Source organism: Myotis lucifugus, unplaced genomic scaffold (assembly GCF_000147115.1).
Source record: "Myotis lucifugus unplaced genomic scaffold, Myoluc2.0 scaffold_129, whole genome shotgun sequence".
Lineage (NCBI taxonomy): Eukaryota > Metazoa > Chordata > Mammalia > Chiroptera > Vespertilionidae > Myotis > Myotis lucifugus.
Window position 1 is genome coordinate 868,361 of NW_005871177.1, and position 14,450 is coordinate 882,810.

The 14,450-nt window shown below is 36.2% G+C and overlaps 1 protein-coding gene across 5 annotated transcripts in view; it reads right to left on the reverse strand.

Moving 5' to 3' along the window:
* The window catches only part of PPP3CA (protein phosphatase 3 catalytic subunit alpha), a 309,183-nt gene that overhangs the window by 57,984 nt on the left and 236,749 nt on the right, over positions 1-14,450 (reverse strand). For all 5 annotated transcript variants that reach the window (XR_002830568.1, XM_006094090.2, XM_006094089.1 and 2 more), the window contains 3 exons: positions 12,800-12,911; positions 11,629-11,774; positions 8,699-8,838 (listed from right to left, as the gene is read on the reverse strand). Coding sequence is in view for 4 of the 5 variants with exons in the window: in XM_006094090.2 (XP_006094152.1) it covers positions 8,699-8,838; positions 11,629-11,774; positions 12,800-12,911 (398 nt within the window). In the remaining variant the exon portion in view is untranslated. The remainder of the gene's footprint in view (positions 1-8,698; positions 8,839-11,628; positions 11,775-12,799; positions 12,912-14,450) is intronic.

Genomic DNA, 14,450 nt, shown 5'->3' on the forward strand with positions numbered 1-14,450 from the left:
AGCTGCCCCCTGGTGGTCAGTGTGCTTCCACAGGGGCAGCGCCGCTCAGCCAGAAGCCGGGCTCATGGCTGGTGAGTGCAGTGGCGGTGGGAGCCTCTCCTGCCTCCATGACAGCGCTAAGGATGTCTGACTGCCAGCTTAGGAGCAGGCCTAAGCTGTCAGTCGGACATCCCCCAGGGCTTCCAGATTGCGAGAGGGCGCAGGCCGGGCTGAGGGACCCCTCCGGGTGCAAGAATTTCATGTACCGGGCCTCTAGTACTGATTATAAAAAGGTGAGGTCTTTGGTAAAAGTAGATTCTGAACCCAAAAAATAGTATTTTGCATGTACACACACACACACACACACACACACACACACACACACACACGAAAGATTCTAAATGTTCCTTCCCTATCTCTTTATGCTGTTTACTTATATTCCTTATGCCCTCATAATGCTTCTTTTAAAAGACAGTTTATTGCCCTGTTGTTATCTTGTAAGACAGAGGTTGTTTGTTTAGGTTTATCACTTTTTGCCCTTGGGGAAATGGCTTGGCTGCTCTTAATTTTACTCTTTTCCTTTTGGAAGAACTTATACTAGTCTTATGAAAACAGAATTTTAATATATTTTCTTTATGCTTTGTTTTCTTTATGTGTTTAAGCTAAGTTTTCTTCCATGGAAATATATATCTGATTTCTAATGGAAATCTGAAGAAAATGAAATCAATCCAGCAGCATACTCCTAGGTTAATGGCATTAAGTAAGGACATATCCATTCTTTCTTAGAGGGAAAAAAAAAATTAAGAAAATCTTTAGAAATTTAAAAGCACAAGCAAGCAAAACTTAAATTTTCTAAGAATTACAAATATTTTTCAAAATAAATTATAAAAAGTACTTGATTATCAACTATATTCTCATTATTGGTAAGCTACCTGCCTAGGATACATTATTGTTTTTAATAATATCAGGGGGAAAACTTTACAATATTTTCATGTTTTTTAATGGAAATGATGAAAACCAAAAAGTGTTCAAGATGAAAAGCATTTTAAAAAGATATTGCCCTGGCTGGTGGCTCAGTTAGTTTGAACATCATCCTGTATGCCAAAAAGGTGCGGTTCAATTCATGGTCACGGCATATACCTAGGTTTGAACCCCAGTCAGAGTATGTACAGGAGGCAACCGATTGATGTTTCTCTCTCTCTCTCTAAAAAATAACAAAAAACAAAAACAAACTATACATATCCTTGGTTGAGGATTAAAAAAATGTAGAATGCTAGAAAAGCAGAATCACAACACCTTACCACCATAGAGAGAGTTGGAAATCACTTATTCACCAACAATTTATCAAAGGCTCACTGGTGAGTCTGTTCTCTTTGTTAGAAGACTGTATTTTGCCCAGGGATGGGCGGTATGATAAGTGTAAGGTGTGGTTTCTGTCTTGATAGTATCTGTAATCTAGGTAGGAAGGTAAAATATTTTTTAAAACTAAAAAAAACCGTTTATGGATAAAATACATTTAAGATAAAATAGTACAAATTTTGAGACTCAATATAGCAAGAAAAGAAAGCATCGGGGTCTGAGGAAATCTTTATGAAAACTACCTAACTCATGGCAGATCTTTTTTTTTTCTGCCTCTTCTTTGCATCGATAAGGTGAAGCTTCCATGTTCTGTGCCCACCAGAGAGAAAGAGCCCCTCTTCCTACAGACTGATCAGCCCAAGTCTGGCTCCATGGCCTTCTGAGCTGAGGGCTGGCTGGATCGCAGCCCCACTCACACCCCTCCATGGGCACCCTTGTCAGGCGCAATCTGTCTGTCTGAGGTGACCCTGGAAGGATTTTGTTCAACCAAGTGGCCTAGAGATGTCTGACACCAGACCAGCTGCAAGGACTGGGGAAGACCAGTGATGCTTTTGGGCTTCTGATGTTCATTTACCAGCATCCATGCTGTGTTTGGGAAGAAGTTATCTTCTCTAAAACTGTTGTTTTTGATTTGGATCATAATGATTCCTTCAGCTTTAGAGAATGCATCTTCTCTGAGAAAAAGGAAGGTGAAAATTTCCATGGAATAGTGGAGATCCTTAGATCTGGGTTCTTATTCCTACATCACGTGTAAACTTTGGAAAATTGTTTAATTTTGTTGTTCAACCTCATACAAATAAATCATCTCATCTGTAAAAACGCAGACAGTATCATTTATTTCACAGACTCCGGATAAAGATGAAATGAGTTTGCAATATATACATTTCTTAGGCCAGTGCCTGATGCAATAATAGTAGACTTTTTACAACTCCTAAGTTTCTCCCCACCACCATGGTGTGGAAGGAAGAATCAACACAGAATGGTGAGTTAGCAACCCTAAACTCTACCAGTAGATGTTGTATTTATTAGTTGCGACTTATGTAAGATCTTAAAGGAAATGATGTACAGAGATTAGTAGATAGGAAGTGGTTAGAATGCCACCAAGAGAGGGAGAGGGACAGGAAGCAGACTGAGCATGAACAAAGAGGAAGAAGGTAGAGAGACATATGTGAGATATGGTAGAAAAAATGACTCGGCGCTAGAGAAAATAGCTATTACATGCCATACATTTATTCTCTTACTTTTGTTTCTTGCAATGTGAAATTTTATTTTAGACATTGATTTCAACCCCCAAGATTTTGAGCTCTGTAACCATGATATAGCCAGCAGGCACTATTTTAATGCCTTTTTATGCTCTTAGGTCCTAACATCCTCCCCCTGAGTGCTTTTTCCTTCTGGAGTGGCATGCTCTCCTGCCAAGCCTTAGCTCTATCACTTGTGAACCCTTCCCCTCAAACCTAACTAACCCTGAAGAGTTCAAAACTGCGGCAGCCACCATGTTTTCATAACATGTGAAAGCAATATATCACCTGCCATGTAAATTATGTGTATACGTCTGCTCTCCAGCAGCAGTGAATGCCTTAAAAGACACACAGATTTGTTTTCATACCCTAAATCAGCCGTGGGCAAACTACGGCCCACGGGCCGGATCCGGCCCGTTTGAAATGAATAAAACTAAAAAAAAAAAAAAGACCGTACCATTTTATGTAATGATGTTTACTTTGAATTTATATTAGTTCACACAAACACTCCATCCATGCTTTTGTTCCGGCCCTCCGGTCCAGTTTAAGAACCCATTTTGGCCCTCGAGTCAAAAAGTTTGCCCACCCCTGCCCTAAATGCTTAGTAGCCATTTACCCGCTAACTGGAGCTCACGGTTAATTTCTGGAGTTGCCCCAACAGGAGCAATTAAGCAGGTGAGAGAAGCAAAGAGTTTCTTTCCCTCATTGGCTTCAGCAAAGCAGAGGCAGGTAACCTGCTACCCCTGCTTAAAAGACCAGGAGGAAACCTTCATCCTCTGCTGTCCAGCCCAGGAGGACAGAGGACTCTGCCCGACTGTCCTGCTCCTCCTCCACCTCCTAGGCTGGCAATGGGGACTCAGCCCTGGGGGGTCTGGCGTTGCCCAGATACTGTTAGGCCGATGTTTTCCTAGGACTTGCTCTGTTACTCTCTTTGCCCCAGGGTTCTCCAACTAATTTCATTTTATCCACCAGGGATCCAGTCTGGAAGGGCTCTGACGTTTCCTGCCAGAACTGCACCAGGGCCTGAGTCCTCACTTGCACCTGGCCGCCAGCTGCCTCAGGAGTGGTGAGCAATTTTTACTTAAGGCAAACTTTTTATTGAAGTGTAACATCTATACAGAAAACTGCACAAAGCAGAAGATTACACACTGGTGACCTTTCCAAAGTGAAAAACCTTTGCAACTAGCACTCAGATCAAGACACAGAAGGTTTCCTAAACCCCAGCAACTTTTTGTATCTCCTCTGAGTCACTATCACCTCCTCACTGAGGGTAACCACCATGCTGGCTTTTAACAGTATATAGATTAGCTTCTCCAACCTGGAACTCGTATTTCAATGGGATCATCCAGGCCAGTGATGGTGAACCTTTTGATCTCAGCATGCCAGCATTTTGAAAAACCCTAACTTAACTCTGGTGCCGTGTCACATATAGACATTTTTTGATATTTGCAACCATAGTAAAACAAAGACTTATATTTTTGATATTTATTTTATATATTTAAATGCCATTTAACAAAGAAAAATCAACCAAAAAAATGAGTTTACGTGTCACCTCTGACACACGTATCATAGGTTCGCCATCACTGATCTAGGCTATACTCTGGAGTGCCTGCCTTTATCCACTCATCATTATACTGGTGACATGCATCCATGTTGTTATGTGCAGCTTTGTTTAACTCATCCTCATTTGCTGTATTTAATTATTTAAATATGCTACAATTTATTATTCATTCTACTAACTGGGCATTTGGGTTGTTTCCATTTTTTGGCTATTCAAGTACTGCTGCTATGAACAATCTGGTGTTTTGGTACACATATGTACACAATTCCAGCGGGTAATAAAATAGGAGTGGAATAGGTTAGTTATATGAATATTCTACTTTAGTGTATACTCAACCTGCTAACTGTAACTTGGGATTAGAGACCATTCAGGTGGGCATCCTTCTAGAATTCATAGTATTATTGCCCTCAAATTTTCATAAGTACCAATTCCTCTGCTTGCAAGAGCCTAACCTTCCCTAGTATCTCTGGTTAGATATTTTCTACTTATCCTTTAAAATTTACATTTATTACATTTAATAAAATTTACATTCCCTTAAACTCTAATCCATCCCTATTTGGGTTAGGTAACCCAGGTGTGTGTGTGTGTGTTTGTGTGTGTGTGTGTGTGTGTGTGTGTGTGTGTGTGATGACCTCCACATTTATCACAGCACTAACCTTGCATTTTACTTGTCAATTTCTGCTTATTGATCTCTGGCAACTAGACTGTATTCCCTTGAAGGCAGAGATTCTCAGTATTTACAAAATCTCACAGAAGGCATATATATAGTGTGTGCTGATATAATGATTGTTAAATGATTGAATGAATGAATGATCAGAAGATACCCACAAATGGAACAGTATGAATTGAGGGGAGGGGGATGAAGGATGTTGTACAATCAAGTGTGATTTCAACAGACTAAAAACGAAGGCTTTGAAATTAGAGTGGGAGGGAGGGAAGGCAAGATGGTCCAGATGCTGGTGATATTATAAAAAGGGTCAATAAGATGTGTTGATTGGTGGTGATTTCAAAGCAAGAAGAAAAAGGAAATATATTCCCTAGCATGCATGACTGTTAGGATGAACTATTAACAGAAACAAAAAATGGGAGATTCTCTAGTGGGGCTTAAGCAAGTGGGAAAGTAAATAATAAGCTTTTCCAGGCAAGGTGAATTTAGGTTAAGGTGACAATGGAACATCTTAGATAAAAAATTTCCAGCAGAAAACTAGAAATAGAGAGATTGAGCTCAGGAAAAATAAAGAGATGAAGGGGCTAGATGTAGATCTTGTAGTTAAACCACAGAGGTTACAGTGAAGCTAAGGGAATAGGTGAGGTTCCTAAAAATATGTGAAGAAAACAATGTCAAAAGCAGGAGGAATACTAAGAAAGAGGCAGCAGAAGAGGCAAGGACCAGGATTTAAGGGAGAGCCAGGATTTGTGGAAAAGGAGGAGCCAGAGCATTTCAAGGTGGAAGGTTGATGGGGTGTCAATTGCAGAAGAGAAGTTAAAGGCTACTGATCTGTGATGAACAGACTGGTAGTTGAGTGAACTGTAACTTGCAACTTCAAATCTCAGAACTTTAGATGTCTGCTTTAACTCACTTCTTTTGAAGGCAGCTAAACCTAGAACACAGAGCTTATGTGATTCATCCAAGGCAGACATACAAACTGACAACCCAAGATCCTAATCCAGCCAACAGTTTTGTTGGGACTACATGAAAATGAAATTTTACCTCCAATTTGTCATGATCCTCATTAATCTTTACAATGGAACACTTGGCCTGCTTCAAGTACCTCACTTACCTGCCTCAAAATGTTAGGCATTAGCACATGCAAACTCTGGTCTAAGGCTATAAAGATAATAGCAGCACTTAGGCAAAAATAATGTTTTTATGGGTTCTTTCCTCTCTGTTACTTTGCCCATTTTCTATAACTCATCAACAGCATTAAAAAATTCTACTAATGTATTTTTCTGTATAATTTCATTTTATTTAAATTATGGTCCAAGCAATGTGTAGATCATGAGTAGGGTGGAATGGAAAATTAAATATGCAAATTTAATATAAACATGTGAAAAATAACTGGGAGTTGTGGATCAAGATCAGTGCCGATCACCCAGAAAGGTAATTGTCACCAAGTTTCTCCACCATTTTTTGTTGTTGTTGTTGTTAATCCTCACGTGAGGATATTTTTCCATTGATTTTTTAGAGAGAATGGAAGAAAGAAACATCCATGCAAGAGAGACTTATCAATTAGTTGCCTTCGCACACTCCCCAAGGTACATGCCCTGCAACCAAGGTACATGCCCTTGACTGGAATTGAACCCGGGACCCTTCAGTCCATAGGCCAATGCTCTCTCCAAACCAGCTAGGACTCTACTAATTTTTTTGTTCCCTGTAACCCTCTAGTCAGCTGTACAAACCAAGACTACAAAGAATGCCTTGGCACCTTCATGATGGCACTAAAATCAAAAGTGTCAACAAGCTCTAGGAGAATAAGAGTCATTTTTCTCTTTCTTAGATAAAACATAACCCAGATGGCTTTACAATTAGTCAGTCTATAGGCTGTGAATTTAGATATTCAGCGTTTGTTATGGCTAAAGAGCTATTAACAACCTCTAATGAGAGGAGTTAAATAATCATTTTGTTGAGAACAAAAGTGTGAAAACATGCATAATCATCTCTGGCCTTTTTCTCTGATGTAAACACATCTGTGTCTGTATTCACCAAATAAAAATACCAAAACTTATGTAAGTTCAGTACAAGACTTTATATTTAGAGTATGATTTATTTAAAAACCTGACTCAGAAAGCTAATAAAAGAGGTCATATTATGAATTAAAGAAAGATTAATGCAATATGGCTTAATATTAAAATTAAGAGGCTTAGATTTTGTTTGACATTATATTATTGAAGCACAATTCCGTGGTATCCAATAGGTAATTTAAATATTCACTGGTATACTTAGGGATTCAACACCAGATGTGAAAAATTGAACATTTGGCTTTGATATATTTCAATAATATTTAACTTTTCACTAAAAAGCTTGAACATCTTTACTAACAGATTACTCACAAATTAACTAATTACTGAAAAGAAACCTTAGGCTTCTTAGAAATCCTACACTACGTTTCTTCATTTCAGCCAAAATAGACTCATTAGACTTGATATCCAAATTAAATAAATGAATTGTAAACTTTCTGGTAAATAAGCTTGGAACAAACCTCTTTATTAATATTTCTATCAAAAACTACTCTTTGATTAATGCTCTACAGTGTACAAGACTTTCTGCTCACAAACTTCAATTTCCCAATCATATCAAAAGATGAATAAAAGAAAACTATGTCTTCTCCATAAGGAAAACTTAAGGTATGGAACAACATGTTCTGCCATTGAATAAACTCTGATCAATGTTATGCAGAAGGATGATATCTGCTTACTCTAGAGACAGAAGGTATGTGACCCAAAACCCATTGACAGAATGCTCCCAGCCTTGCCATTTGCCTAGCTGCCAGTGCTGGAATTGAGCATAAACTTCAGTGAACATCAGTTTTGGTTTTTAAGGATTTTTAAAAAGACTATGTATTCTAGAACTTAAAATTCTCAATCCCATGATCTCTTTCTCTCTTTCACATGAACTGTATGTCTGATAATAAGGGAACCTAGAGAAATAGAGGGTAATCAAATGCAGTAGGCTGAAAATGACATAAGATGTCAGGAAAATCGTGGAGATACACAAAAACCCAACAGTGTTGTTTTCGTCTCTGAAATGTTATGGAATGGGCAAATTCCCTTACACTGGCAAATGTAAAAATTACTATAAAACTTTTTTCAATGTAACATGTCTATGTGCCAACAATAAACTTACTTATGGCACCTATATACTAAGTTGCTGCTAATGTTAATTTAGCCAAGAACTCTGATAAATTTAAAGAATAACTCCAATATAATTTAATTCAGCAATTTAAATTACAGTGGGGCCTTGACTTACGAGTTTAATTCGTTCCAAGACCGAGCTCATTAAGGAGCTCGTTAACTCAAATTACTCTATCAACTCAATGCAAAAAATCGGCCGAGAGACAGCTGGTATCTCAAAAAACTCGTTAGTCGGGACACTCTTAAGTCAAGGCCCCACTGTATTTTTTCTGATTTAACTTTTGAAAACTGATTATAAAATTTTAAAGTATTACATAATTGAGTGAAAAAGTAAATGCTGGCATTGGATTTTTTTCTACAGTTCTTGAAACAAATTTTCTACTACTAGTATATCCTAGTTACCATCTTCTTCAGCTACTTTGCCACCCTGATATCACATGCCTCTTTTATGCCTTTTCTATTCTTCACAGATATTATTATATCTATATAACTTATTTAGATATATTTCATTTCTTATCTATTTATTTATATTTTCATTTTGCAAGTGCTAAGAACTCATTTGAACCAGGCTTTCGAAGTGACCCTTTCATTTATAGTTGTTGCCTAGAGAACATATGTAAACATCCTAATAAATCAAACGCGTGGACTGATACATAACAAATGTATGAAGGACACGTGCTCCGGCAGGCGGGAGCTGCATGCTCACCTGTAGAAGTACGAACACCCCCTGACTGTGTTGTGAGTGAAATGTTCCTGAGTCTTCTCATTGCCAAAGTCCTCCAGGGGGTCTGACCACAGGATGTCGCACATAGGTCCATAAGCAGGTGGTTCTTTGAATCGGTCTAACTAAGAAAAAAAGAAGACAGAGAGCAAAATACTAATCTTTGGAAACTGGGAATTCAGAAAATAAAAGAGACCAGAAATTTGCAATATCCAACTTCCTCTCCCCAAGCAGAGAGCTAGTGAGCTGCCTCACTGTCCTCCTGTCAGCACCCCTTCCTCCTTGGTTCCTCCCCATTCTTCTACTCTTCATCTCTCAAATTGTCCTTCCTTCCTCCTCCTCATTAGCTCATTTATCTGTCTTCATCTCACCCTATACCTCCCTCCTGTCTCTTTAATTCATAACTGTTTACTCTTTTTTTCTCCCTTTTATCTTTCTCTTTCCCCCTAACTTATCTACCTTAATGTTTTAGTCACTATCAATTGATATGACTATATATGTATTTCATTTCCTGAGGGAGAGATTTTATTTTATTTTATTTATTTTATTTTATCTTTGGGGAAATTTCTATTACTGCTTTCATTAAGATGTGATTTAGAAATCTGGATGAAGACAACTTATGGTGTTTATATTTAACAATATGATTTGGAGAACAGGTGGCTTTCATTTTAAGAGGAGCACTTGCTATATGACATTTTGGATGCTCATTCATTAGGGGCTATCTAGGTATTTAATTAATCTACAAGCCTATTCTAGTTTATCTTACTGGTTACAAACCAAGAGTAATGATAAGCAGTAAAATAAATCCAACTTTAAAATTTAGCTGTTTTTTTCTTCTGCTCACAGTTCTAAACTCTGTAGTTTTACTTGAGGCTTTCATATGAAATCCATTCCAGCTATAAATGTTTAGCAAAGTCATATTTCAATTTTAAAAGCTGCACTTAGAATGTATGAGCAATACAACTGCAAATGACATTTCACCAACAATTTATAACCCTGTCACTTTCCTTTAATTTATCTTGATTTAACCACAATTAAAAGATTTTTAGTAAAGTTAGCAGATATTATCTTCTCTTAAAAAGAAATGCATAACATCATTAAGGATTGATATTCTCTATAGTCAATACTTTAACATTAAAAAAATACCCATAGGGATGGGGGAGAGGTGGATATATAAGGCTGACAGCCAATCAAATTATCATTTTTTCCTGAGACATAAAAGGTGATGTAAATCATGGTTTTGCTGCACACCATTTTTTATTAGTATCTAAAAAGAATGAAGCAATATTTCACATTCTCAACACCCAATAAAAAACTTCAAGCAAGACCCTCTATATTTCAATCATTATGTTATTCATAAAACATGCATTGCAAACTTAGACTTGTTTAAGAGATTTAAATAATGTATGCCTTTGGAGCAATTCTTTCTAGGAAAATAAATACTTGCCCATAAAAATGGGAAATTTCTTTCTGAGAAACAAGGACTTACTATGAGGGGCAGAACAGCACAGGACGGGAGGCTTCTGATGAAAGTGAATCCCCAGCTGAAAGTTTGGTAAGGCAACCAGAATATAGAATTTCTTCTGGAAAAGTTACAAAGTGCTTTCTAAAGCTAATACTCTCTACAGTAAGAATAAACTAAAAATTCATTAAATAAAAGAAGTGTGGCACTCTGATAGATATATGTCAAAATGCAAAAATCATTTTATGGGTAAATCTAGAGCTTAATGACATACATGAAAATTGAACATAATACCTGAAACATGCCAGTCCTGGGGACAGTAGATGATATTTTAAAAGTCCAGTTAATTTATGAGAAGCTTGGTTATTTATTTCAGGAGCCCATTTGCAGAAGAACAAATCAGGTTACATTCATGCAGAACGTGAACCACTTTATACTTGAACTCCATGACCACACCGCATTACTACCGTACTAGTGCCCTGTTTCCATAGTACGTTAAATACAGAGCAAATACCTATGCTCTCTGTGCTACAGAGCACCAGAAGCAGATGTGCCTTTAAAAAGGGACACAAACACATAAAGCGGAAAACTAAGGTTTATATAATGTCCTTTTGTTTGATTTTTTAAAAAATAAAAATCAGGCATTTTCTTTCTAATAGAAAAGTAAATAAACTATTATTTTTACACTTGAAGACTTCAACCTTCATGACAGTAGAATTTGAAAGTTTTTCTTCTGTAAATATAGTTTTTCTTTAAAACCAATGAACTTTTAAAAGAATATTGAGCATAATCAAAGAAATAAAAGACTGCCTCTTCCACTAGATAAAATTATCCCATATTATTGCCTTTTCTCATATGAAACATACTTCCACATTCAAACTAACTCATCTTTTTGTTGCTTAAAATAACAGGGACAGCCAATGTTAAATTAAGTAGAAAATGGCTCTTTAAAAAAATCGACTGTTTTTACCTAGACCCTCAATGCAATCAATAGAATATTCTCATTGGCTTTGTTAAAGTTTTAAGCTGTAACAGATAAATTGAAAAAAAATAATAATGTGAACATACTTTAAAGGTCAAGTTGTGATATTTCCCCCAAGAGGAAAGCAACGTTTTGTAACTATAATATACCATGAATACTCAATGGGTTCTGTTGGAAGCAAACCAAAAGGAAATGAAAGATGTATTTTTTTTTTTTTTAGGAATAAAATATTTTACATTTCTAATAACATGTCAAAAGGTAGGATGAGGTTTTAGAGATGAAAACTCTTCTAAATATAAATGTATCTTTCTTTCTAGAAAAAAAATTTAATACACAAAAAGAGATTCATGACCACTTTTAATCATTTTAGTTCAAAAGGATAAAGTTAGTGATAAAGGCAGGGAGATCAATGCCTTCTCCTTATTACTGAAGCACAGAGAAAGATCAGACTTGGAAAATAACAGAACTTACTTTTCTGATATCGTCTAAAGTGTTAATCTCTGGAGACAGACCGCCATGTACACACAGGAACTGCTGGTTCATCAGAGCAGCCAGGGGCAGGCAGTCAAAGGCATCCATACAGGCATCGTAGACGCGTTCTGAATACTTTATTTTACCTTTTAAAAGATGATTTTAAAAAATATTTACTCTCATGATTTCATAGCTAGAGTCATTTCATTGAAACAGTTTTTTTTAATGTTTTCTTGCCAGAATCATATTCGCATATATCTACACACTGCAAAGTTCCAAAACATGTTTAAATCAGACTTTTCAAGGAGTTATATGTAAACCTTTTAATCTATTTTTTGTTGTTGTTGTTGTTCATCCATGTTTTTCAGTTTTTAGTTACTTTTTGTAGAGCAGAGGAGAGAAATTTTGTATATGTCCTTGCTATTTATCTGTAGATATATCTCAAAATAAGTATATACAATCAGGAGACCAATAGAAAGACGACTGTAAAGCTGGCTGGTTTTCCTTAATGGTCTTAGAGAAAACCAGAGGGCAAGAAATTCTCTAAAGTTGTTTCTGCACACTGACTGGTATCTAATGTTTGGAGAGAAGTCACTATGCTCCACTGACTATAGAACTAAATGACAGAGACAATTTTAAGTTTCACTGGACAATGGGGAAAACTGAGAGGAGGACTTTATAAAATGCATATGGAGTCCCTGTCACTCCTAGCATCTGTGTCTAAAGGAGAAAGTCATCTTTAATCCTATAAAATCCACTGGAAGCTAGTAAATGTGCGGCATCCAAAAACAGGGGCACAAGGTTGAATCTCCCTCAGTTTGCTTTTCTGGAGTTAGTTGAGATCGAAGAATAGGGTTATTATCTCAAATAGTAGCATTCTGGCTGGTTTTTAAAAGATAAATCAATCACTGTTTCTTATGATAAATTGCATCAAATATTAATTCAAAGTTTTAGATCACTTTGTAGAAAATTATAATTAAAAAGAAATTCTACATTCTCTTAACTATCCATGCTTAGAGACAAATATGGAATGGCACAAAATAGTGTGTTTTTTAAAAATTTGTTTACTTTGAAGCAATAGATCATATATTGAAATGTGCGCTTAGTATGAATTCAAATGATTATTTAGCACTTATGGTGTTAAAGGAAAAGAGACTTGAAATATACTTACATTCTTGTTTAAATGTGAAATATTCTGTTAGATGTCTACATTCATGATTTCCACGAAGTAAAAACAGTGTTTTGGGGTAAAGAATTTTCAATGCCCACAAATACAGCACACACTGAGAAAAAAAATAAGAATATAAAAATATATATTGCATCATTATATTTAAGCATCCCATTGCTGACATCAATCAAATGAGCTACTGTGACCAAAAGTCCCCAAAAGGCTAGATCTCATTAAGGAGGACACTGAAAATCAAGCAGAAAACATTCCTTCCGTATAAAGCCAAGGTTTATGTATACTAAAATGTATACAAACACTGAGCATCTATGTAGCACGAGAAAACTATGGACTGCACACAGTCTTTTAGAAAGCCTGAATGAAAACATACTAAAAATGACAATATATTGATGTAAAAGTATGACAAGAAATGTGATTAGCAATCAATGAATAAAATAAAGACACCTCTCTATAAAGCTAATTACTATTTTTTTAAAAAATCAGGTACAGCCCTGGCTGGTGTGGCTCAGTTGGTTGGGCAGTATCCTGTGGCCTGGGGACTGACAGTTTGATTCCCAGTCAAGGCACATGCCTGGGTTGTGTGCTTGATCCCTGCCAGGGAATATGTGGGGGACAGCTGATCTATGTGTGCTCTCACATTGATGTTTCTCTCTCTCCCACTCTCCCTTCTGTCTCCAAAAAATTAATAAAAAATCTTTAAAAAAAATTAAAGAACTGGTAGTTTTAAAAAAATCAGGTAAAAATGGAAAAACTGGAAAAGAAAGGCAAAACCAAATTCGGAAGCAAACACTGACAAGCTCAGGCTGACTTGAATAGTGTCTGTATTTTTCTTATGTTCCCTTTTTACCTCCATTACCTTGTCATTTATTTCAGTGCTATTGGTATATTAAGCCTTAAGTGCTTTGATATGTAAAAATAATTAAACTAAAGGTCAGGGACTGTCACTATAAATGTTGCCAATAGCTAGGGGAAACATTTCATATACTACCTTATAATGTGCAAATTTAGTTACTTGGGTATTTCAGTTTGTGTGAAAATAAGGGCCAACTATGAAATAACTGGATTTGGAGTAAACCTACATTGACACTGTCTTCCTAGTGTGTGCATTAAAATAACTGGATACTCAAATAATAACATCAATTTCATTATCCTCGACGAACATTCATTAAGAACCCACAGGGAATAGAAAACCACTCTTAGAAAACAAGTATGCTGTTTTATCCTCACTAGGTTTAAGTTTTAAAAGTGAAGCTAAGAATATATAGAACCACAAACATACTGAGTCAAGTCTGATTCTGGTTACTAAAATCTGAAACTGAAAAACATAATATTTACATTTTAATAAAGAGCTTTCCAACATACAGTAAATATGCTAGATAATGCCCACAGGAAAAAGCTACCGGCAATTCATTTGTTGTGCTACCTGTAAAGAATAACCATGTCTGACACTTTATCAAATGAGTGGAAATAACTATGTTTGAATATACAAACCAAGTTTTGGAGAAAATACTAATTATCAGAAAAAGTATGTATTATTGTGCTTTTCAAGCAAGATATTATCTCCAAGTATGTAATTGTGTTTAAAGTAAACAAAAATAGGGGGTTGACATAAAATTATAAAATACACATTTATGTA